Below are 24,309 nucleotides of genomic sequence, written 5' to 3'. Positions count from 1 at the left end.
ATGTTGAGGGTGGAAGGAGGGAGAGGATTAGCTGTAATGTGGCAGTTTCCGGCCATCCACTCCCCCATGCTGAGACTCCAAGCAGTTTGCATTTCTCTTCGCCACACCCAGCCCCTTCCAGCCCCTCGCCACTTTTTTTTGTCTGAGTGCCTTCCATGGCTCCCCCAGGCTCTGCCAGGTTACAACTTTCCCTCCTTTATAAATCCTTCTACTCTCTCTGTGGTTTTCTTCTGTCCCTTGCCACTGCTGAATTCTTGCTGTCCCTTTTCCCAGTCTGTATTCCCTTTCATCCAATGAAGGATACCCATTTCTCCTACCTATCCTCTCTTGTGTTTATTTGTCTTAGACATCTTCTGCACTATGTATCCTGTCCTGTCGTCTTCTTCATTTCTCTCTGAAGCTTTGCAAGTAGTTGCTTATTCTTACAGCAGCTGCATTTTCTGCATAACTGCTGTCTTGTTCACCTGTGTTTATCTCTTGTATATTCATGCAAAATAAAAAAAAAGCAAACAAAAAAAGATGGAAAAGTCACATCCTATGCCTTAAACTTGAAATAGGATAAATTTAGGCTGGGCATATGAAGAAACAGAATTTTATGATGAATGTGGTGAGGCCCTGGCTGAGGTTGCCCAGAGAAGCTGTGGATGTCCCTTCCCTGAAGGTGTTCCTGACCAGGTTGGATGGGGCTTGGAGCAGACTGGGATAGTGGAAGGTGTCCCTGCCCATGGCAGGGGGTTGGATTAGATGACCTTTAAATGCTGCTTCCAACCCAGCCATTCCATGTTGCTAAGGTCTAATTCTATCATCACTAAAACTGTGATAGTACTTGAGAGAGAAAATCAGAAATTGCCTACAAATATGGCCTAGAACTCACCTTAAGGATAGGATATTGAAAAATATGTGGAGTCTAGCAACTAAAGTCTTTATAAATGTAAGCTGTAAAGTAAATGAAAATATTTGTGGTGTACCTTACTTGCAGAAAGAGCCATCTTTATGTATTGATCCAGCTGTGATATTTCAGGTATGGGTTTGGTTCTAGAGAAGTGTGTGTGTGTTTGCAGTGCAACATATTCTATTGTTAAGTTTGCATGAACTGTCGCTTCCCTTATCTTCAAAGATAAACCTGAATATTCTCTGCATTAAATTGACAAGTTTCAAATTTGTACAGTAAGGGTAATTGTGTATGGTCTGTTGGCAGTCCATGCACATAAGTGTGTTTAAATTCAAGCTTTATTAAATGTGAAGTTTCAAATATTTCCTTCTGATTGCTTGTTGAATGCCCTACAAGCAAAATTTTGCAGACGTAGTTTAAATTTATCATGTATCTGAAATGATGAGCAGTAGCATTTCATTACTTTTCCTTTCAGAAGAAGACAGCCTGGAATGCTGTATTAGGGTTGGACTTGATGATCCTTGTGGGTCCCTTCCAACTCAGAATATTCTGTGATTCTGTGGTTATTTACAAATGTTTTCCCTTTTCCTGCCCCTCAGTTTTCAGGAAGTGTTCTATGGGAGTCTTGTAAGCACTGATATCATTCTTGAAACATCGTTGTGGAAACTCGCTTGTTAGACTTTCTCTGTTGTGCAATATTGTTTTCTTCAGCATCGGGACACATACTAATTTTTTTCACATTCCAAAAGAGGTGGGTTTCTGCTAGGTCCAGCCAGCAGAAACCTGAACAGCCCTAACCTCTCACAGAATATCTGCAACACTATTCTAATAAAGGAGATAAGGAAGAGGTATTGGTTACTGCTGGAAGGAGGGGGTAGATTAGGGTGGGTGCCCTGATCTCTGTCACAAATCCTGCTACATAATCTTATGTCTTTTAACAGATTTAGAGGGCCTGATTGAAAAAAATCTTAACAAATGCTGTATTGTTTTAGAACTCAGAAGATGTTATTAGTACCATTTAATACTAAGCTGCTTCCTTAATATTGCAAAGGAATCTTTGTTGTGATTCAAGACAGACCAGTGTAGTTTTTTAGCATGTTGCTAATGGGGATAAATCTTAGAGGTTTGAAGGAAATATTGCATCTGTTCCCATTCAGTTCCTGAAAGCTTGCTGGACCCTGTGCCCCAACAAGACTGGTTGAAAGTTTTCCACTTGAAATTTTCTGTGGGAAAATGCTGATTCAGCTGAATCAGGAGTTTTTATGGGAATGTGTCAGAACTTTTGGCAAATAGAAAGCTACCTAACTTTCTGTGCATCCTTTATGCCATCCCAGCTCCCTTGTGGCAGTACCACTGGGGGCTCTGGGCTCTCTATTTTATCTTTGACCTATGAGGTTTTTCACTTTCCAGCAGTTGTCCAGCTTCGAAAGTTTCCTAGGCAAGCCAGCATGCAGTAGGGAACAGTACCTCTGAGTTTGACAAAACTTGTGAAATTTCTGGCTTCTGTTTCAATAAAAAAGCTAATGTAGAATTAAGTGACAGTTTTTCAAGACATAGGAAAATAGCTTTTATGCATCTCTACTCATAGTATGCGAAGATTGATTAAAAATAAACTTTTCTTCAGGGATTTCAATTTTATGATGAAGCAGAAGTACAGAAAATGCTTCCACAAGTGATTTTAGATATTTCTCATAAAGCTTAAATGTTATTCTGTGATGTATAAACCTTCTAAAGAGTGTAGTAGGCTGTGCTAAAATTGTTTCTGCCATATTATATTTGCAAACACGTAAAATACAAAGGCAGTACAAAAAAGCAGACTCTTATAGACTTAGCTGGGCAGATTTGATGAAGACTATTCCCAGATGTCATGTCACAGCAGGTCATGTAAGTATTAATATATTTCATTGCAAAATCATTTCAAAGTGTAGTGAAGCTTAGGTTTTGCTTTTATCTTCAAAAATAGGATGAAAATATTTCTGAAATGAAGTCTAATGGAGCAGGCTGAATTTGTTTATAGTATCTGTGAGATCTACAATTATTTTTGTGTTGTGTTTAAGTCTGGAGAGCTTTTAAATACTTCTGTGTATTTTCCTGCAGTATTTTGCTTTTTGTGCAATTTCTTTAAATTATAATATTCAATGAGAATTCAATGAGAATTAATTCCATTTTTTCATTCTATATCAACATTTCCTGTTTTAAAATTGAAATTCATTTTAAAATTAATTTTTGTTGGAATAAAAAAATAAAAAAACTTCTCTCAGTTTGAGATTTATTGTTGACTATAAAGATAAAAGCAAAAATGTTAGAGGAATGACAGTGGGCTATCTGAATGACATTGCTTAGTCCTTAGCTGTCATTCTATATGGATTTATAAATGGTCTTCAAAAATTATCTGAGATTCTTTTTCACTTCAGTACCAGAAATTCAGATGCTTTTTGGAGCTTCATCCAGACTCCTCTGTATCTTAAAGTGCTACATGTGCCTAGCTTTGTTATGAAAGAAGTCATTACAGGAATTGGGGTTTTTGCTTGTTTTTAGGCAATCTAACGAAAGCAACAGAAACAAAGTTGCATTGATTCAAGCTTAGCATGTCCCTGTTAAAGGATCAATTCCATTTGTATTTTTTCCCAAATTAGCTTTCTAACTTAATAGCCTGGTCTTAGTGAATCAAGTTGGTTTTAGTGTGGGTTTAAAAAAAAATTAATTTAATTTTATTTTTTATTTAATATTGATCTCAATGTACAAGAACTTCATCCAGCCTCTAATATTTTGTGTGCGGTGGATCCTTTGTGTTGTTGAACAGATTTCCTAATGAGTAATTCTGCAATGTTCTTTCAAACAGAAATTTGTGACAAGTTTGTGTAATCACTTTTGTAATCTTTCTAACTCTCACAAAAGAGACTTATCCAATTCCCAAATGACTGGAAATAACAAAAAATTATCACTGTTTTCCAGTGTGATGCTGGCACACATGGCAGCTGTTGGCTGGGATGTAGAAATTTTTCGTGGTTATGGTTTTGTTTATCTTGGGACTCACAATAAAAAGTGCTAAATCCCCTCTTAGTGATGTGGCTGGATTAGTCAAGGAAAAATATCTGAGGACACAACCTTTCTCCCTCTTGAGAGCAGGCAGAACTCCAGAGAGACTGGGACCCTGAGCCTCAGGCTGAGCCACACAATGGCGCTGCCTTCGTGAGACACGGGCTGGTCTCTCCGGGCTCAGCTTGGAAGAATAGCCAGGCCTAGGTGGTTGCTAATGATAACAAGGTTTAAACTAATGATTACTAACAAGGTTACAATGATAACAAGGTGGAAAAATAGGGCATCTGCTATTCTCCCTTCATCTCTGTGTAGGAATTAATTGGAATTTTGACCAGAATGTATTCTCTACAGACTGTGCAACTGTGGTGAAAAAGATCTGGTCTGAATTCTGCATTTCTTTAAGCTAAAACTGATAGAATTATTTCTGGTTTATGTGGATTCTCTATTTGTACCATCTCTTTTTGCTGTCTCATTATTTGGTACTCACTCAAGTACAGATATGCTTCTTTTTACTCTTTAATATATGTCTCATACAATTTTCAATACTTTCTTTTTTTGTAACTTAGGATACAAAAATAGCTTCACTTGAGCGCAATATAAGAGATCTTGAAGATGAAATACAGATGTTAAAGACAAATGGAGTTCTGAATACAGAGGACCGAGAAGAAGAAATCAAACAAATAGAAGTTTACAAGAGTCACTCAAAGTTCATGAAAAATAAGGTAGGATCTATTTATGAAAGAGATTAAGACTGTTTAAATAATGGAAAGAAAAGTTTTAATGTGACCATTTCCAATGCAAGAAGCTGCGTGTCTCCTTTTGGTAAATCTCTACTGTATAATGATCTGTAGATGTGAAGGAGTGAAACATTTTGGATAAATGAAAACTATTTGATTTTAGCTTTTGATGTCATTTTGAAGTAAGGATTTTTGTTTCATAGGTGACACCAAATTGTACTCTGCTTATATTTTCAAGACTAGCAATTCAGTGACTTTGTTCCTTTAATTTCAAATTACTGTACATAGACTATTAGGAGCTGACCACAGGCAGGTAGTAAATATGAAGTGATGTGGCACATTTCCTGGTTTCAAACTCACAAAATGTTATTGCTTGTTCATTGTTTGGGGGGTTTTGCTACAGAAGAAATGAAAGTGTTAGTGCCCATGTGGAATTAATCCAGATTTATTAAGAAAAAATAATGATCAAAGAACATATCTATTCTGTTGGACAAAAGTAGCTCTTAAGCTACTGAAAAATAACTAAAGCTCCTAAAGTAGCATTGTCATCAGGAAAATTATTTTGCTAACCTAAATGTTATTAATTTCAAAGCAATTCATTTTTAGTGACTTATAGCAAAACTCCCAATGCATGTCAGCAAACCTGTTATAAAAATAAGGTACAAAGCCTAGAACCTTAACACTCTCCTGATGTTTTTGTGAGGAAAAGCTTCAGTATATTTCTGTAGCACAGAAAGCAGATGAATGAGAAGAGTATTAAATATGCATTGTTTTGTCACAGCCTTCTGATCTTTGATAAATGCCACGTTCTGATAAAACTTTGTCTGTTTTCTTTCACTAGTCTTTTTCTTCCACTTAAAATTAAGATTTACTGCAGAAGATGTTATTTTTATCACTCATCTGAGAACATTTCAAGGTGGAAAAGTATTTGTGGAGCTGTCAGCAAACAGATCTTGCTGTACCTGATCTGTTGAACCTGAGATCCTTGATAAATTCTGATAAACAGGATTGATGGCAAAGAACAGTACAAAACTCTTCTGAGGTGCTTGAAGCTATTAATAGTTTTAATTTATTCTTGAAGTATAACTTGTTTTCAATCTGTTCTTGATTTAAATAAATGGGAAGGTGTTAGATGAAGGCAAATATTGAACATTTATTTACATGAGTGGCAGAGAATGTTTGGAAGTGTTTATTTTCTTAACTATTTTTCGTAGTATTCACTCCTTCCAAACATATAGGCTTTAATTCTGACTTGCAGTTAAATAAAAGTTGTAAAAATGAGGAAGAAAACTTGCTCATATTTTTCTTGCCCACTTGATAAGGCCTCTCCTTGCTCAGTTTTTGAAGGCAGAAAACTTGTCATTGCTCACATAATATAGAAGTTGTTAAAATGGGTCTTAAAGTTCATATGACCAAGAGAACTGCACATTCAAATATCTTAATTGAGAATATAAATAAAACATATAGGATGATATGTGCTTTTAGTATTAATATCTGCTCTGGAAGACTTTCTTCCCTTACTAGGGTTCATCCTTTGGCTGTCAGCCACATATTTAAATGAACACAGATGCTTTTTTTTTCTTTTTTTTTTCATGTGTGAGTTTGTACTTGGCATTTAAGTAGTCCTTTGAGTATTAGAACTCTTATGCTATCCACTGGGTATGAAAATCTAGTGGATTAGTGCAATTTCAACAAATTGCCAGTAAGATGAGTTTTAAGTATTGACAAAGCAGTAATACGGTGCTCTGTGGTTAAAGTCTGCATGTAAGAGCTTTCTATACTAGATGAAGGAAGCATGCAAGTTCTAGGAGATCCTCTAGGGAAAAAAAAGCAAAACAGGGAAAGAACTACAGAGTTTTATTTTTGTGTGGGTAGGCCTGGAAATTTAACAATCAGTTTAAAACCAGACCTTTACCATCATAACCTGTAGAATCCAGTGATAGACTTGTAGGATCTACTGTATGCAGGCACATGATTTGCATGGTGCTCCATTTCCTTTTCTTAAATCCTTCACTTCAAAAAGCAGTTGTCATCAGACCAAATCCTATGATGTGTTAATCAGCATAGTTTCATTTAATGGAATTATTTATTTAAAGATTTAACCCATTGATTTTAATGTGAAAAATTCAGAAGAAAAGCTTGGATTTTTTTCCTCTTTGTTTTCTGGTTACTCTACATAATGTCACATAAGAATTTGGTGTGAAAAAAATAACAGAAGAACACCCATTATGGTTTTCTGGAAATGGAAAATTAATGGATTCTAAAGAACTGAAATTACAGGAGGTGACAGAATCGTAAATTGAGAGGGAAGGAAAAGGAATTAGGGTTTCAGGAAAGGAGGTGAAGCAAGATCATATTGGGCAATGTTGAAAAAGTGGTGACAGGCAAATTACACATATGAAATATGTGAGATAGTGGGAAGGTCAGGGTCAGAGGACAAACTTGGAGGTTTTTGGTGCTACAGTACTTACGTTCAGACTTGTAAGTTATCTTCTTTTTAGTCCTTATGCAGTATAAAAATGTTTTGTTGTATTATATGAGATCATGAGGTTTCATTGAATCATGACAGTTGGTCTTCCACATCACATCAGATACAGCAAAAATGTTTGCATATCTGCTAGAGGCAACAATCTATTTCATGTCCTCTTTGATTAGTTTTTTTACATGCTGAGATACTGCAGAACTTTAAAAAAGTGAATATACCCATGCCTGAAATTTCTTAATATAAGTTTTATAGGTTTTTGTTATGACTCTTTATTTTTGTGGCAATTTTTAAAATGGAGCTCTTAGTACATTTCCACCATGATAATTTATTTTAAAAGGACATCAGCATATTTATTCAACAATCTTTGTGCATTTGGTTTGTGTTTTAACTCTTAATGTTTTTTTTTTGAGAGGTGTAACACATTTTTAAACTCCTGACAATTTGTAGATCTTGTAGCCAGAACTTTACACTAAACAGATTCTGTTTCTAAAACGCAAAGAACACACCTGCAATGAAAGCAAAGCCTTTTAAAATTTTTTATTTCTCAGGGTGTGGGTTGTGTCATGGAGAGAAGGGGAAGAGTTTCTAGAAGAGATTAAGCATCTGTGATGTTCACATGCATCTCATATAAAGTCTGTGATGTAATTCAGATTGGCTGCAGATCCACGTTTTGTCTTTGTATCTTGCAGACAGATTTTCCCATTGTTCATTTTCTATCCATTTTCTCTTGGTTGCCATACTTGCTTACATGCTCTGGCAAGGGATGGAGGAAGGTGGTTTGCTTTCCAGAGAAAGCTTTCTCTAGCAGCTTTTAATTGCATTCTTTCCTCATGTCTGGTTTTTGTATGCTTCTTTTTTCATTTTGATATTTTCAGACTTCAAGGTGATTTATTTTTAGTGCCAGGGTAGATTCTTGATTCTATACAGTAGCTTATGGGTGACTATCTGAGCAGCTTAAGCAATGATGTAAACATATTATGAAAAGATTTATAAAAAGAAATAAGGAATAAGTATATTAAGGCATGCATACAGACTGTAGTTGGAAGAATCACTGCTTTTAAATTTAATTTTTAAGTATGCACTTGCAATGTATAACAAAATAGAAGCATTTTGATCAGCAGCAAATATTTCCAGTACCATAGAATACTGAATTTATGAAATTTTTTAGTATGTGGATCTTTGGAACGTGGTTGGGTAGGATCAACTTGGGGATCTGTGGATATTCTTTTTTTTCCCTGGGGATTTTTGAATCATCTTCCATCTACCACTTCTAGATTTCTTGCATCCCAAGTGTCTGTTGGGATGTGAAAAAGAGCTCTTCATATAAAAGAAGTGATTTTTCTGAGTTGTGCAGATGCACTGGGGCATTTTATTTCAAATAATCCTCATGAGGTGATGCATCTGGATTCAGCTGGTGACCAGTGTTATACCACAGGAATTTAGGAGTAGTTATATGCCACCTAATTCACCATCCTTTCACCTATACACATCATTCTGTATATAGTCCAGTGCTTTGCTCTGATTAATATATTCTAAATCCACCACAATTTTGTGTTATTTGGCTATTCTTCCTATTTATCATTGTGGAAAGAGGAGAGTAATCATAATTCCATGACATTTACTGATGAACCTTAAATTCACTTAAATTCAGAAGCCCTGTCTTAGTATTGTGTTTCTGCTGTTTCCTCTGGGATAAGCTTTTATAATCTCGGAGCCCTTTCATAGTGTGGAATTTTGTATAATGTTTTCCCCAGACTTAAGTTAGTCTTCTTGGCTTGGCTTTTCTACTACCTGAGAATTCCATGTGAACTGCCAGGGAGAAAAGTAGGAGGTGGGGATGGTGGGCAGCGACAAATTTGCATGAAGAGGAGTAAGGTTAAAAGTCCACTTTTCTGTTTTCCTCTCCTAAGATGCTGGTTTTTCTTTATCAGACTCCTAAAAAATTCCTGATTCATTCTGGCCAATGATAAGTCATGGGAATCACGCTGTTGGAAGGACTGAATTTATGCTTTTATGAACACTTTTTTTCTTGTGCATTTTTGCTGTCCTGCCAGACTTGCCTCACATGGGATACATGCCTTTGAACTTAAGTGAGGTCCGTGGTGAATTTATAGACTAAATCATCTTTAAGATTTTCCTTTTAACTTCTGCAGCAACAGGGCATTCATTCTTAGACAGAGTGCATTAAATTGCAAGAAACACAATTGAAGGTGTGAGTGTAAAAAGTCTGAACCTTAATTCTCTTCCAGAATTCACAGGTGTCTGATTTGTCATATCATGGTCATTCACACCTTTCAGATATCCCGTGGAGCTATGAATTGGAGACAAAATTAATGACCTAATTTTTTCCCCCCACTGCAGATTGATCAACTGAAACAAGAACTCTCAAAGAAAGAATCAGAACTTCTTGCCTTACAAACTAAGCTTGAAACCCTTAGCAATCAGAATTCAGATTGCAAGCAACACATTGAAGTGCTTAAAGAGTCCCTTACTGCCAAAGAACAGAGAGCTGCCATACTTCAGACAGAGGTATTGTATTTCCTATTCATGAAATGCAATAGAAATATTGAGTTCATGGCCAGTATCAAGGTTTTGATGTGTTTGATTCAAGTCTGTGTGGCAGGAAAGTTGTAAAAGAATAACGAATAATCTAAAACAATTTTAATGCTGATGTATTTGGTGTATATATAATTTTGGTAGTACACTAGCTCTCATTCTACAACTTTCTTTAAGTGCTTATGATTGCCTTTTAAGAAGATGTTTATGTCTAATTCTCATTGGCTTCAGTGGGGGGAGGTGGACCTTAATGACTTGATTGCTGTGATATGATGACCTGATTCCTCATCTGTTAGGTGACTGAGTTTCTGTTCTGGTTGTTCTGATTGATGCTCCCTTACTTCTGTGTATTTCTGTTCTGAAGGATGAAGCTATTAATGTATTTTTAAGGGAACCTATTGAAAGGTGCATATTATTCATCTCTGGTTATTTTTTTTCAAGTGCAGTCAACATTTATTTTAAATTATGAGTAATTTAAAACAGACTAATGTATTAATTATTTATCGACAAAATCAGATGATAAAAATATGGATAAAAAATGGAATACCCATTTGAGGTGGTTGTCAAATTTAAGGGAATATGTAAATCCAGTGTTTAACATGTGCATTAACTATTTTCCTGGTGTTTTAAAAAACTTCATAGGCTTGGAGCACACAATACTGATTAGATTGATTGCTATTAATATGTCACAATTTTATTTTTAATGTGTGTGTTTCTTTCAGGAAACAAATACCTGTAGAATTTAGCCGTACAGAGCAAATAGTTTCTATTCAGAGAAGTCTATTATTTAAGGTATACAGGAATCTTATAGAATGTTTCAAATGTTTAGCTAGCAAAACTCTAGGAAAAGAAATAGCTTAAACTCATCCTTCTTGTGGAAACAGGAAGTAAATATTTCTGAGATTTTTATTATCCCTTTTTGCAGATGAAATTTGGCATTTCCAGCTTGTGTTTTATGGGCCAACCATCATGTGTGTATAATACAAAGTAATCGTAACAGAACAAGGATAAAGGCTCCAGAAATTCCAATGATGTCAATCTAGCATTTGAGTAGGAAAGGCTAAGTGTTTTAAATCCTGGGCTGTGCAAATCTGTTTTGCAAGGCTTGTGTGACCTGTCATACTTCTGAGGATGGTGATGAATTCCATTGGTTCTCCACTGATTGGAATTCCTTATCCCTTACCACACTGCTTTGCATTCAGTGTGTTACAACCTGGCTGGCTGTTGCATTCAGTGTGTTACAACCTGGCTGGCTGATGGGCAGTGGTACAAAAACTGAATGACAGTGTTCTGGATGAGGGGCTGCTGGGCTTCTGCAATCCTGGTGGAGAAACAATTGGCTTCTGACAGGAATCTAATTCCTCTTCTCAGTTTCTGCACAAGGCTGTTGAGCTTGAACCTTTTACATGATCAGGCCTAGACTGTGCCGTGGTAGCAGTCCAGTGCTTCTAGACACAGCAGGTCTGGGTCTCTGGGAACTGGGAGGAGATTTTTTGTTGCTTAGAGCAGCTGTATCATCCATCTCCAGGCCTCAGGTCTTGTCTAAAGGGAGGGCAATTGCTTCCAGCAGCAGATGGGAAAGCAGCTGCAGGAGATGCAGGGCAACTGGCAGCCTTCCAGCAGGTGGAAGTCATTAGGGAAGAAATTTTGTACTGTACAAACTATTGTTGTTGGTCATTCCCAGATGAGGAAAGCTAATAACAATTTGGCCTGCATTAAGCCACACACCTTTATTTCTACGTGTCTACACTATTTGTAGAATAGTTTTTGTACGATCTTGTGTCCTTAAACATATTCATAACTTGCCTTGAAGTGCTTCTTTCTGGAGGTGAAAGTAACCACCAAAAGGCAGTTCTAATCCAGTGCTGAGTAAGGTGTTCAGAGTTGCAGTGTGAACTTCCTGCCTAAATAGGATTACTTTGTAATCACCTTGTTGTAATTAAATTAGCATAGTAAATCCTGTAATAAAAGAAACCCTCCACAGGCTTTCAGTTATTTCATAAGAAGCCTTTTATTATTATTTAGCTTAATGGTACTCTGCAGGTTATCTTAACGTTTTGTTGAAGCAGCTGTGTATGATGCAATGGGATGTGAGTCACAGAATCATGTCATGGTTGAAGGGAATGGAGCTCTGGAGCTAATCTGGTCCAAACCCCCTGCTTGAGCAGGGCCACCTAGAGCCAGCTGTCCAGGACCATACCCAGATGTATCCTAAATATCTCAAGGCATGAGACTCTAGAACCTCTTTGGGCCACATGGGTCAGTGTGCGTGTTTCCAATGTTCATAGGGAAACCTCTGGGTTTCAGTTTGTGCCCATTGCATCTTGTCCTCCCACTGAAGAGTCTGGCTCTGTCTTTACAGCCTTCCTTCAGATATTTATACACAGTGATAAGATGCCCCATTCACTTTTCTAGGCTAAACAGCTCAGCTCTCTCAGACTTTTGTGATTTGAGAGATGCTCCAATGCTTTAATAAAGCCCTTAATTAATCCTTTAGTTTCTTTATGGCCTTTCACTGGGCTGTCTTCAGTATGCCCAGAGCTGGACATGATCTCTCAGGTGTGGCCTGAGCAGTGACTGATAGAGGGAGAAGGATCAGCTCCCTAAACCCCTAATGAGCCCAGGGTGCTGTTAGTGTGTCCCTGCAGGGCCACGTTGCTGGTGTTCACCATCATGGCCACCAGGACCCCGAGGTCCTTTTCTGCAAAGCTGATTTCCAGCTGAGTGAACTCCAGCATGTGTGGGTGCTTGGCATTGTTTGTCTCCTAGTTCAGGACTTTTCCTTTCCCTGAACTCCATGAGGTTCATGTCAGCACATTTCTCCAGCTTGTCAAGATCCCTCTGAACAGCAGCACGACCCTCTGGTGTATCAGTTGCCCTTTCCACGTTTTTTCCACCAGGACACTTGCTAAGGCTGCGCCCTACCCCATTGCCCAGATCATGAATGAAGCCATGGAACAGGACTGGATGCAGTATTAACCCCTGGGATGCAGTGCTGGTTCTGCTGGAGTGTCCTGATTCCACTTGATAGCCACCCCTCCACCTACCCACCTGGTTCTTACAAGCCAGGTGTAGTGTAGGGCATGAAGCTTAGAAGTAACATGTTGTTGTAACAGTTTTTTTGTAGTTCATGTATTCCTAGAAGTTAATTGGTTTCACTCTATTTTTTGGCAAATTCTACCAGTGTTTGTTATTCAGTAGAATGGATTTTTTGGGGGTATAATTTCATGTTTAAAATTTTAATGATAACTTAGAAATTTAGCTCAGAAAAATATTACAGCTTTAAAAGTGTAGTTTAAGTTTCAGCTCTAGCTTGCACAGTTGGTTTCAACAGAAAGAAATGAAGTGTAAGCAGAATTATGATGATCTTCATCCTGAAGAATACTGACTACTATTGAGGCATGACTAGCAGATTTAGTTGGTTGGCATGTGTTATACCAGATCATCAGAAATAAGAGGGCACTTGAATTTTTTTGATTAGTTTTTGATCAGGTTTCAGGTGCAATGGCACTTTGTGACATAATGTGAAAGAAGTTAAAACCATTGGTAAACAAGCCTAGAATGTAAACACAATGTTCTTTTTGAGCGGTGTTTCTGTTGTCCCAGTGATGTCAGTGTTTTATTTTGATTTCGATGTGTTTAGTTGACTTAAAAAGCTATCACTTGAAGTTTTTTTTGACAGCTGAAACAAAGAGAAATAAACCCCATACGGCAGTAACTATCACGGTGGCCAGAGTTGGGAGGTCTGAAAATGGTTTGCTGCCAGTAGGCAAAATGTTTGGAAGCAGTCCTTAGAAGGTTCACCACCTCTGCTACATGCATTTCATTTTGTTCCATTTTTAAGGTCATCTATGATAATAGTGCCAAACTATGCAAAATTTTCCTACCCTAATGTATATACCCTTTGTTTTGATTATCTCTTTATTAATGATGTGAAAACCCTGAGGTCAGATGAAAATGAGCCAATGTAAGGCTAGTCCAGCCACAGAAAACTGAAAATGTCGCTGTGCTCCACAGAGAACTGTTAAAAGGAAAAATACGACACTTGATGAGGTTTTCCCTGCTGTGTGAAAAAGCTGTTAAAAGATGTTAATTTTTAAATGAAGCCTTGTAGTTTTACTGCAGAAGGAAAGAAGTTAAAGAGTGAATAATCCTTTTCAATTATTTAAAAATATTAAGCATGGCCATTTGTATACTTAAAGAAGTGGTAGGCAGTTTGATTCTTTTTTGTGTGTATTTGCAGTGACTGATGCTTAACTACTGCACTTACCATCAGGAAAAAAACTTATTATAAATTGATGCAAATAAATTCAACTCAGCTGGGTAGCTCAGTGGAGAAAAACATTCATTTCATAAGCATTTCTGACACAAACATGCTTTAGCACTTAGTGTATCATTGCTTTAGATAACACACCTGCAAACTGGCAGGTGTGCTGTTTGAAGGTTAATGAACTGTGAAATAAGTAAATGTCTACAAAGAAGTTTTGTGAATTGTGAGCATAGTCCTGTCAATGGAGGAAATGGATTAGAAAAATAGGTAAAGTCTGTACTGTAACTGAATAACTGATGTGTTCAGCATACACATATTAATATAGAAAACCTAACAAAAATTGAGAAGAAGGGTGATTATAGTAGTTATTTATTGCAATCTGCTTTTTTTGTTTAAACAAATCTGTTTATAAAGAAGGGTTGTGAAATGATTGACTTCTTGGCAGTTCTTAGTTTGCATAAAGAGCAAATAAAAGCAGACAGCACAAAATACTTGGAACAAGACTAAAAAAGCTTTATTTTTCTTTCTATTACAATGTTGATATTTGATATTTCTTGAAATGTAAATCTGCTTTTAATTTTACAACAATAATGGTATAACTACGGTTATTTCACTCTCACATTTTTGTTTTTCTCAGTTAGAGTTTTACTTTCAAATTGTGTTTTTCTATTGTTTTGTGATTTTTCTTGTTTCAAATCAGGCTGGGCCAGATCTTTCAGTGTGGTCTCTTTGCTCTGCTGCCAGGGCATTGTTCTGGTGGATGTGCTGTGCGTGCGAAGGGAGGATCACCCGTGGCACAAAGCACTGTTCGGGACACCAGGCTACCCTTTGCTGTCACTCTGCAGCTGTCCACTTCTCTCTTGAAAAAAGGTTCCACATTTGAAGTGCAGCTTTGTCTCAGGTGGAATGTGCCAGACATTTCAGTTTCTGTGCAGCAGCCACGTTTTGTAAACCCTATGACTGTTCAGAGAGGAATGTGGTGGCAGAGCAGTAAATTCAGAGTCAAGCTGAAAGAACACATAGGTTAGCAAAATGCTGTATCTAAACAGAAGTAAACTGTGAAGCAATCTGGGAGGCTTTTCATTTTTGTTTTTTCTTTTGGTGTCTATCTGCCGGTTGGATTCTGATTTCAAGACTGTTCAGAGGCACATCAAACAGCCTGGTCTGATTTCCAGATCTCGGTGCTTTGAGCTGGACGTTGCGCTTGTGACCTCCTAAGACTCATTTTCCAGTGGCTTTATGGTACCATAAATGAAGCTCTCTCAAATACCTGATACATCTTATAGACACAACCCCATCCCCCTTGACTGAATCCATTCTTCATTATTATTTTGAATATTCTTTGTTACGGGGACACCATTATTTTAATTTCAAAGAAATTGAAACAGAATTTTCTGTTTCTGAGCAAGGTGGCTGAAAGTGTAGAGTTCCATTTGCTGGGCCTGTAGAAAGTAGTGTCCAGAGGCAGGAAAACAAAGGTAAAGAGAAAATGGGAAAGTAGAAAGAATGGACTGTGTATTTGGTGTGTAAAGAATTCATGCAACTCATTTGGCACAAATAGTTTGATGAATGTTAGATTTATCTTACTGTCAAAACACTTCTCATTTTCATCTATTTTATTGAATTAAAGAGAAAATTAAAGTGTAGTTCCCTCCTGCCCACCACCCCAGTTCCTAGTTTTATAGAAAATTACCTTGTTGCCACTGAAAACAATATTCAGTTAGACAGCTTTAATGGGCTTTTATAACCGAGCAAAATTTACTCTGATAAGTCACTAGTGGATGGAAATAATTAGAAAAATATTAGTACTCTTAGCTACTAATTTAAATGCTTTGCTTTAACTGGACATGTTTGAAGAGGAACTTGGGTAGGATTGCTTCAAAAATGATTCTTTGTGTACCCTAACTATTGCTTAAATTGTGATTGATCTAAAGGGGCCTAGTTGTGATCCTGGTGTAGTGCCACCATATACAAGAAATGCAAAGAAAAATACACTTCAAAACAGCATTGAAATTTCACCAGGTAGATGCAGACCCAAGGGGAACACAGAAATGTTGTAATTAGCAGAATAACCAGTAGATGTAATACTAACCAGTCTGAAACAGTTAATGATTTGCACTTATTGCTATAGTGATGAAGTGCATGGAGAAATTATTGAAGTAGTTTTGCATAATTTTTGGGTTTTCTGCTTAAGAGACGACTGGAGAGAAAAGGCTAGAGCCACTTAGACTTCTTAAATTTGTGATTTCATTTTTCAGAATGTCCTCTTCCTAACACTGGTAACAGTCCTTAACTCACAATTGGTCTTAACCCAAACACTCAAAGTGTAGAAGGTGCAAAGATGGATTCTCAGCCTTCTTCTGTTTCTGCTGAGGAAAAAAAAAAAAACATGCTTACAACAGAAGCTGAATTTAAAATAGGATTATGGTCCATTTGGAATGAAAAAACTTCTGCAGCTGTGGTCATCCAGAAATCTTTAGAGATGCTTATACTGACAGTAGACCTCATATGGCTTTTTGATTATTTTCTTGGTAGGATTTTGAATAATATTTTCCTTTCTGGCTATGTGATGTGAGTTGTTTGCTTTCTTCCTTTTCCCCTTGTTTAACTTTTAGAAGGAAAGAATTTTCTAGTTCTTGGTATCACAGTGGACAATGAAAGTGAAAGGATTTAAGCTTCTGTAAGATTAGTGGTTTCAGAAGTAACCTGCTAATATTTAGAGAAGTGTTCATATAAGATCAGCTCAGGAAAACAGAACTTCTACACTTCATGTCCCAAGTGATAACATGATATAATTTCATAATATTTTACATTTTTCCAGTACTTTCCACACTTAAAATCAAGTAATGCAGTCTGTGAAAATTTTTGAAAGATTTGTCATTGTTGAAGGTAAAAGTATTTGCAAGGAAACAAGAGGACATTTTTGACAAGCATTAAGAATAAATCTAAAGAAGAAAAAGAGGCATTCTACTAAATCAGTCAGAAATAAGTGAAAAAAGAGCATGAAATTGTGGAGGGGAGCTGTAGAAGATGCTGTTACATAAGAGCACTGGGACAGGAACATCTGTGCTCATGTATAGAGCTGCTTAAACATTGTCTGAATCAGTAGAGTTCTGCTACAATTTGTGTCAGAAATATGTCTAAGTATGGTAAAACTAAGACCTAACAAGATAAAATCTGGGGTTTACAGGTTAAGTATTTAGAGTTTTGAAAATGTTGGTACTTGTGTCAAGTTGGATTGAGAAGTAGATCAGAAGATGGAATAAAATGGATAAGGATGCTTTGATTTGTGTTATTGTAGTATTCATCTGGCTGCCTGTTTTAACATAAGCAATCTGACTGTATTTGTAGAGGCAAATCTTAATTCTGACATTTTTTTAATGTGTGGTGTTGGTCCCCCCCTCATTGAGTAATAATTTTCCTTTAAAAAAGGTTGATTTTGTAGACATTCATAAAGGGCTAGTGAAGCACTGTTGCCTTTGCTCCCCTTTTTCTTCTGCCTTTCAGTGGAGGTAAGTTTGATACAAGCAAGGTGCATGTCAGATGCTGTTAGCAGGGCTGGCTGGAAATAGGCTGGAGCAATTCTGCAAGTATTGCTTTATGAGGACTCTTTTCATTCTCATGTCCTTTTACTTTTGTTTTTCAAATTCTTCCTCAGGTCAAACAAGCATAACAGCTGTTTCTTATCTATTAAAGACTGCTTTCTTCCAGCTGCCCTGTGCTGTGAGATCAGGCACAAGATCAGTAGAGGATGGGAAAGACTGAGGAGTGTGTAAATAAAAACAGTTCGGGCTCACATTCACTGCATATTTGTTTTCCCCTTTAAACTGTTTAAACTGTTGAAGTTCCAAGAAAATACTTAAAATACTTTCCATTAGTTAATTACTTTTATGCTGTATCACTTATTGTTCTGAATGTTGTTGGAACAACACTAATTTGGATTCTGGAAAAGATTATAGTATTTATAAATAGAGAGTTTTCCTATAATCCCTAATTGAAATTAAAATCAGTATCTATTATATCTGCCTATTTCTATGGATTCCTAATCTTTTGCATAAATAATATTTTTCTGTTTTCAAAATATAGGTACTCTTTGTGGTTGAAATTAAAGCATTTTTGTAGCAAGGCCAGAGAAAGTCACTTTCTATTCCAAAATATTTAGTGTTTTTCAGTTGTAAATTTGGAGGAACATTGTCATTGAAATACTCTGCATGGAGGACACAAATTTTGCCTTAAAACTTAGGAGAAATAATAAAATAAGAGAATTGTTAGTAGCAATTACTACCAACAGCAATAGGAATTGCTAAGATTCTTTTTTCTTTATTTTCTACAAGTGTTCATGATGCCTGTGTGCTATATCCAGTGTAACAGAAGTAATTCTTTGGTCGGGGCTTGCATGGAAGATGGATTACTGCTGGAAAGATTCATACTGGAGGCTCATCTTTCACCTTTACATTTAGATAAATAGCAAAATCATGTACAAATAAGCAGAGTCCTTACTGGGCAAAGCAGGAAACTGTAGACAAAGTTGTGCTCAGGTATATTTGAGCTCCAGAGTGCACTTCACTGATCTTTTACATGTTTTGGAACTCTAAAACATAACATAGTGCACAGTTGTTAAAGGACTCCCTGCTACACTGAATTTCAAACAGAACATGGATTTTTGTGTCATGGTTCCACATTCTTTTCTGTCTTTGAGTATCTATGTCAGGAGCAATAAGGTTTCTGAGATCAGAATGTGTGGGAATAAAAGATGGAAATCTTAATTCTCCTCAATACGTAGTCAGTTCCACATTATTTGAGTTACAATAAAGTAATCTTTTCTTTTACTATTGATTTAATTTTTTAGTCAAGTTTAAATTTTGATTTACTCTTTCAGGCAAAAGAATTCCATTTTCTTGCTTAATAAGCGCAGGTAATTACTAAGATATTGCATTTTGGAGCCATTTAATCTTTCTGCATATGTGATGTAAGAGAAAATTGGTTTCCTCTGAGTAAATAATATGTTTATTTTTGTTTTAGGCCAGTTTTATCTTCCCTTGACTCAGGTGCTGGTTGACCTCTCAATAGAAGCATTGGTTTGGTTCCTTGTTTATTTTGAAATGTTGCCAGAAGTTGGGGGGAAGGGGAGGAGGGGAAGACACGTTCCCTTTATTTTATCCCATTTTAGGATTTTATGCATGATTTCATAACATTGTGGTAAATACAATAGTACATATTTAATACAGCTTGGAGGTTTATGTTTGCAACAGACTGGAAACAATTGACAGTACTTTTCTTAAGCATAACCAAAAACATAATGAAGTTTATCCAGCCGAGTGTCAGGCTACAAATAAAGACAGGCACACGTGTGGTCAACCTGCCCTCCATTCCTAGGAGAAGTGCCATTGGACCAAATAAACTCATTTTAAATCAGGCAGGAAATCTTTGCCAGACCTGACGTAGACCCGTGTGCATTGGTGGCTCATGGCTGTGCTCAGCCCTGCAGCTGAGCTGGCTTCTGAGCCAAACACAAGTCAAGGCCACTCTGCACTGAGGTGCCAGTGGCCTCTGTTACCTTTTTCTCTTCCAGGGGGATTCTGTGTGCCAGCAGTCTGGCAGCAGGCTCCACTCTACTTTGTGTCACCTTCTGTCATAAAGTTTGAAGCGTGCTGTCACATACCTAGTGAGAGGATAAGCTTAAATGATGTATGCTTTTCCTGGATAAAGAATGCTTTCAGGAATTGTTAAAAATAGAGGAGAGTATTTTGCTACCATGCATTTTTATAAATGATCAATTTTGTATAATCAAAATCAGCATTTCTCCTTCTGTAATTATGAAGCTAAATGAAAATGAGTGACACAGTGGGTGGGAGCAGGCACAAGTGTTTGGGAGGAACAGGGAGACCCTCTCTGAGAATCAGGTTTAGGGTTAAGAAAGACAAAGCCCATCTGGACTTGAATGTAACAAGAGATACAAAGGACAAGAAAGATTTCTACAGGCACAGCAATAGCAGAAGACTAAGGAAGATATGGGGTCACTGATGAATGGGAGGGGAAATCTGATCCTAAAGGAGATGGAGACAGCCCAGGTACTGAGTTCTTTTTTCACCTTGATCACTACTGGAAAGACCAACCTTCAGCAACCCCAGGTCTCTGAAACCACTACAGAAGTCCTGTGCCAGGTAAAGTAATCCTTGATGGAGGAGGATCAGCTCAGGGGATATTTGAAGAACCCAGACACACACAAGTGCCTTGGCCCTGCTGGAATGCACCTACAAGGGCTGGTGGCATTGTGTCAGTTATCCTTGGAAAGTCGTGGGAACTGGGAGAGGTTTCTGAGAACTGGGAGAAAGCCAATGTCTTACAAAAGGCAAGAAGGAGGATGCAGGGAACTGCATTGATTATATTGATCCATGGAAAGGTCATAGTAAAGAAGGAATAATCCTGGAAGCCATTTCCAGATACATGACAGACAAGAAGGTGATTTGTAATAACTGGTGTGGATTTATGAATTTCTGGGTAAATTCTCCCCAAGAAAAGCTGTATTTTTGATGGCTTGCTGATAGTTTGTTTTGAAATCTGTTTCCCTGTGTTTATGTTCATTGGATAATTAAGCATTTTTTATTATAGTATTCATCTTTTGCAGTTACTGGCAAACTCTCTTTTTCAATAATCCTTTCTGTAGTAGTTCTAATGGTTTTTAGGCAAGTAGAAGCCTTGAGGGATCATCTTCAACTTCATTGTGTAAAGGATGGTAAAAGCTCAGGTTCACAATAAGTTCTCACCACTTACCTTATGAACAAAATTACAGGATAGCTGGAGTTCTGGGACCTTCTAACTCTCTCTTATGTGTGCCATTTCATACTCAATCCTTTGCTGTGTGCCCATGGGGAAATCCTCAGGGAGGACTGGGCTCTGGGTGCTTCACAGGATGATGTCAGGCCTGCTTACAGGTTGTCCAGCCCAAGCTTCTGATCTAAGTAGGTTTTAGTTACTGCAGGTTGCTCAGGATGGCATCCAGCCAAGTTTTGGATACCTCAGGGATGGATTTTCCATAACCTATTTAGACATCTGCTTCAGTAGTTGAACCAAGCTTGTGGTAAAAAAAAAAAACAAACCAAAAACCAAACAAAAAATATGTTTTCCCTATGTCAAGATGGAATTTCCATGTTCCACTTGTCTCATCCCTGCCTAGTGCTCCCTTGAGAAGAGTCTGGCCCTGCCTTCTCATGCCCTTCCATCTCCAGATACTGCCAGAACCCCATAATCATCTCCAAGGGAGCAGGAATAAGGACATGGCATACTCCTCTCTTTATTTATTTCATTATTTTTGAGCTGGCTGAAAAGTGTCTACAGTTACATGCACATGGGGATTGGCCAAATGGGTAAGAATCAAACACAGATTTCAGATCTGTAATGTTGGATTTTGCCCATCTCAGAAAGAGTTCTTGCATGGTTGTTATAGTTTCATGGGTTTAAGATGTAGTGGCAATAGTGCAAAATTTAAAAATATAAACTATCATCATTTAAAATGTCAAATGCAGCAGCTGAGAGAGAACTCAGGATGGCAGCTGTGATGTGCCATATTGATAAATCAAAAACTAAATTCAAAACATATGATCTCACTAATGTGATCCAGATTATGTATTAGAGGGTAACAGTTGTGCATTCTCAGTGCCGCAAGTTTACTTTGCCTTTGACCCAGTGCCTTCATGTGCACTAAAGGTACAGTGGTGCTGCAGTGGGATGGGTCATATTTGTGCTCAAGTGGTTCTAACAATCTAAGTTCGTATTCAAATGAAACATAGAAGTTTGATTTGTAGTGTAAAACTATACATATTCCATAAGAATTATATTTTCTTTTCTTTGTTGCATAAGATGAGGGGATTTTAAGGTATCAAAATTTGAGTGTGGGGGAGATACTTGCTGTGGTAAAGTCTTTGAGTGAGTGTGAGAGCATTTTTACACAAGTGATGAGAACCTCCTGGACAAGATTGACTTAAATTAGCTTGATTGGTTTTATCAGTTGCAGCTGCACTATTTAGCATAAAAATGCAAAACATCCAAAAATCATTTGCCTTGCAGTGTAGTAGAAAGATGGTTTTAGTTAGTCTTTAAGATGTTTCAAATGTTTATTCTACACAGATTCTCTGAGAATGGATCCAGAATATATCCAGTTACAGAGAATTAGTAAAGATATTGTAAATGTTGAGAAAATTAATTAAGGAAAATATGCTGCTTTATGAATTGCGTATTTAGGATTTTGTTTTTCTTTTCCTTTAACTGTGTTCATAAGTTAAACACTTCAAAGATATTTGTTGTAGTGTCATAATCAGGCACCTGCCATTAAAAGCTAAAAGAGAAAGACTGGAAATTTTGTGTGATGTACAATTGTCTGAATTGCTTTCTCAACCAGTGTCATGCTTGAGAGAAATCCTGAATAAACTTCTTTCTGAATAAGACATGAAAGTTTTAGACCAGTGTTGAGGGTTGCCACCCAGTGTTGAAAACTTGACCAGGGCAAGACTGCTGCTGTTATTTAAAGGCTAAGGTTTGATATATAATGTACATTTTTCTTTTTGTAGAACTGTACCTGCAAACTCATGATCCTGCCTTTGTTTCAAAGTTTCCTCTTTTTAAGTGGCTCAATGATTTTTATAGCATGTGACCTCTAGGCTAATTAAGAGCATCTTTGTGTTCCTTGCATGCTTAATGTTGTTTAACTCACAGGAGAAATATGAATATATAAAATTAGCATAATTTACTATTATTAATTGTAACCAGCAGTTGTGCTGACAGAGAACTCTTATTCATATGAAAAATAATAGATTATGTTAAAGAGTGGGATTACCTGAAGTCAATCTTTTGTACACTTTTAAAGGTTTTTGGTACAAGAGGCCTGTTAAGGTCAAAGCATTTTATTATTCCTAGATTCATTTAGTGTTACATGTTCCTAGGATAATGATGCCAATTTAGATCTTTAGACAAGTACTTGGAATTAAGATGTAGAAAATGGAAAACCATCCAGTTAAGAGTATACTTAATGGTATAATTTCAGTGGTTGAAGAAATTAAATATTTATACATATGTGTATATACAATTTAAAAATTTGTATGTATATGCAAAGAAATCACAAGAAAGTGTGGAGACTGCTTTATTTTATCCCTGTGCTATCAATTTCATGCTTGGTTGACATACAAAATAGCATCTATATATAATTCACAAAATAATTTTTTCAGTCCTCTGTTAGGTCTTGCAGTCCAGTACAGAGATGAATGAGGGTAGAAGGTTATGTTTCTTCTTGCATAAATAATTCAAGGGTTTAGAAAGTTTCAGTTACAGAGGCACTTAATTGCATCTGCACAAGTTTACAGCCAGCCTGGTGAGGTATTACTGGGGGTATAACACAGGCAGGAAGAACACAGGCTGACTTTGCTGTCCTGAATTTAATTTTCAGGAATGATAGGCATAAACTCCCCTGTTTTTTATAGAAGTAGAAATCAAAGAGGCTAATACACCTATATATTCAAAGATATGCATTTGTAATGCAATGTTAAGTAGATGTAAGTTTAATAAATTCATTAGATTTTATGTAGTTGCTGTTGTCTGCCAGCCAACTGCTCTTCACTTCTTAGGAAACATCCTTATTAAAGGGGTACTTGGACACTAAATTGTTTAAGACAGCTTGGCAGCTGCAGAAACAAGTATTAGGACTTCTTTCACATGTCTTTTATAACTTATTGGTTTGAAAGGTGAGGGTTTTCTGGGGGTTTGGTTTTGGTTTTGTTTTTTTGCTTTGCTTCCACTTGAGAGATGGTATTGTGATACTCTTATATGTTGATAAATACAGTTAAGTTTACATAGTGCAGTGCAGGATCCTATGTAGTTAACATATGCTAAACTTTACATTAAGATTCCTTTTGTGTCCTGGCATTGTCTTGTTTCTTGAAATGTATCTTTGTTTTCTCAGTCTTGTGAGGAGATTGAAAAAAGGAGCAGAATTTCACCCATGTGCAGAATTATCCATGTCTGGGAAAAAGATTACTTTCAGAATGCTTTCCAGGAAAAGAAAAACAGATGAGGAATAGTGCTTTATTTATTTATTTAATTTTAGAATTTTCTTAAAGGGCAGATTTATAAGGCTTCACGTTAATGTCAGCTGTCAGAGATTGGGTAATGAATTTTCATACTCAAGTTTCATTCCTGTGACTAGTAAATCTGATTTCATGTAGCCTCTCCTTCTGTGTTAAATTATTTATACCCTGATTTTTTTAGCAGTAATATTTGTTTATACATGAATATGCATATACACGAATATATATGTATACATATATGTACTATTTAT

At 36.8% G+C, this 24,309-nt stretch overlaps 1 protein-coding gene across 5 annotated transcripts in view; it reads left to right on the top strand.

The window, feature by feature from the left end:
- ERC2 (ELKS/RAB6-interacting/CAST family member 2) overlaps positions 1–24,309 on the top strand; it is a 405,766-nt gene that overhangs the window by 82,762 nt on the left and 298,695 nt on the right. For all 5 annotated transcript variants that reach the window (XM_031058194.1, XM_031058193.1, XM_014307629.2 and 2 more), the window contains 2 exons: positions 4,501–4,656; positions 9,518–9,685. In XM_031058194.1, the coding sequence (XP_030914054.1) occupies positions 4,501–4,656; positions 9,518–9,685 (324 nt within the window). The remainder of the gene's footprint in view (positions 1–4,500; positions 4,657–9,517; positions 9,686–24,309) is intronic.

The sequence above is a fragment of the Geospiza fortis genome, unplaced genomic scaffold (genome assembly GCF_000277835.1).
Source record: "Geospiza fortis unplaced genomic scaffold, GeoFor_1.0 scaffold78, whole genome shotgun sequence".
NCBI classification, from domain to species: domain Eukaryota; kingdom Metazoa; phylum Chordata; class Aves; order Passeriformes; family Thraupidae; genus Geospiza; species Geospiza fortis.
This window is presented reverse-complemented; position numbering and strand designations above follow the sequence as displayed.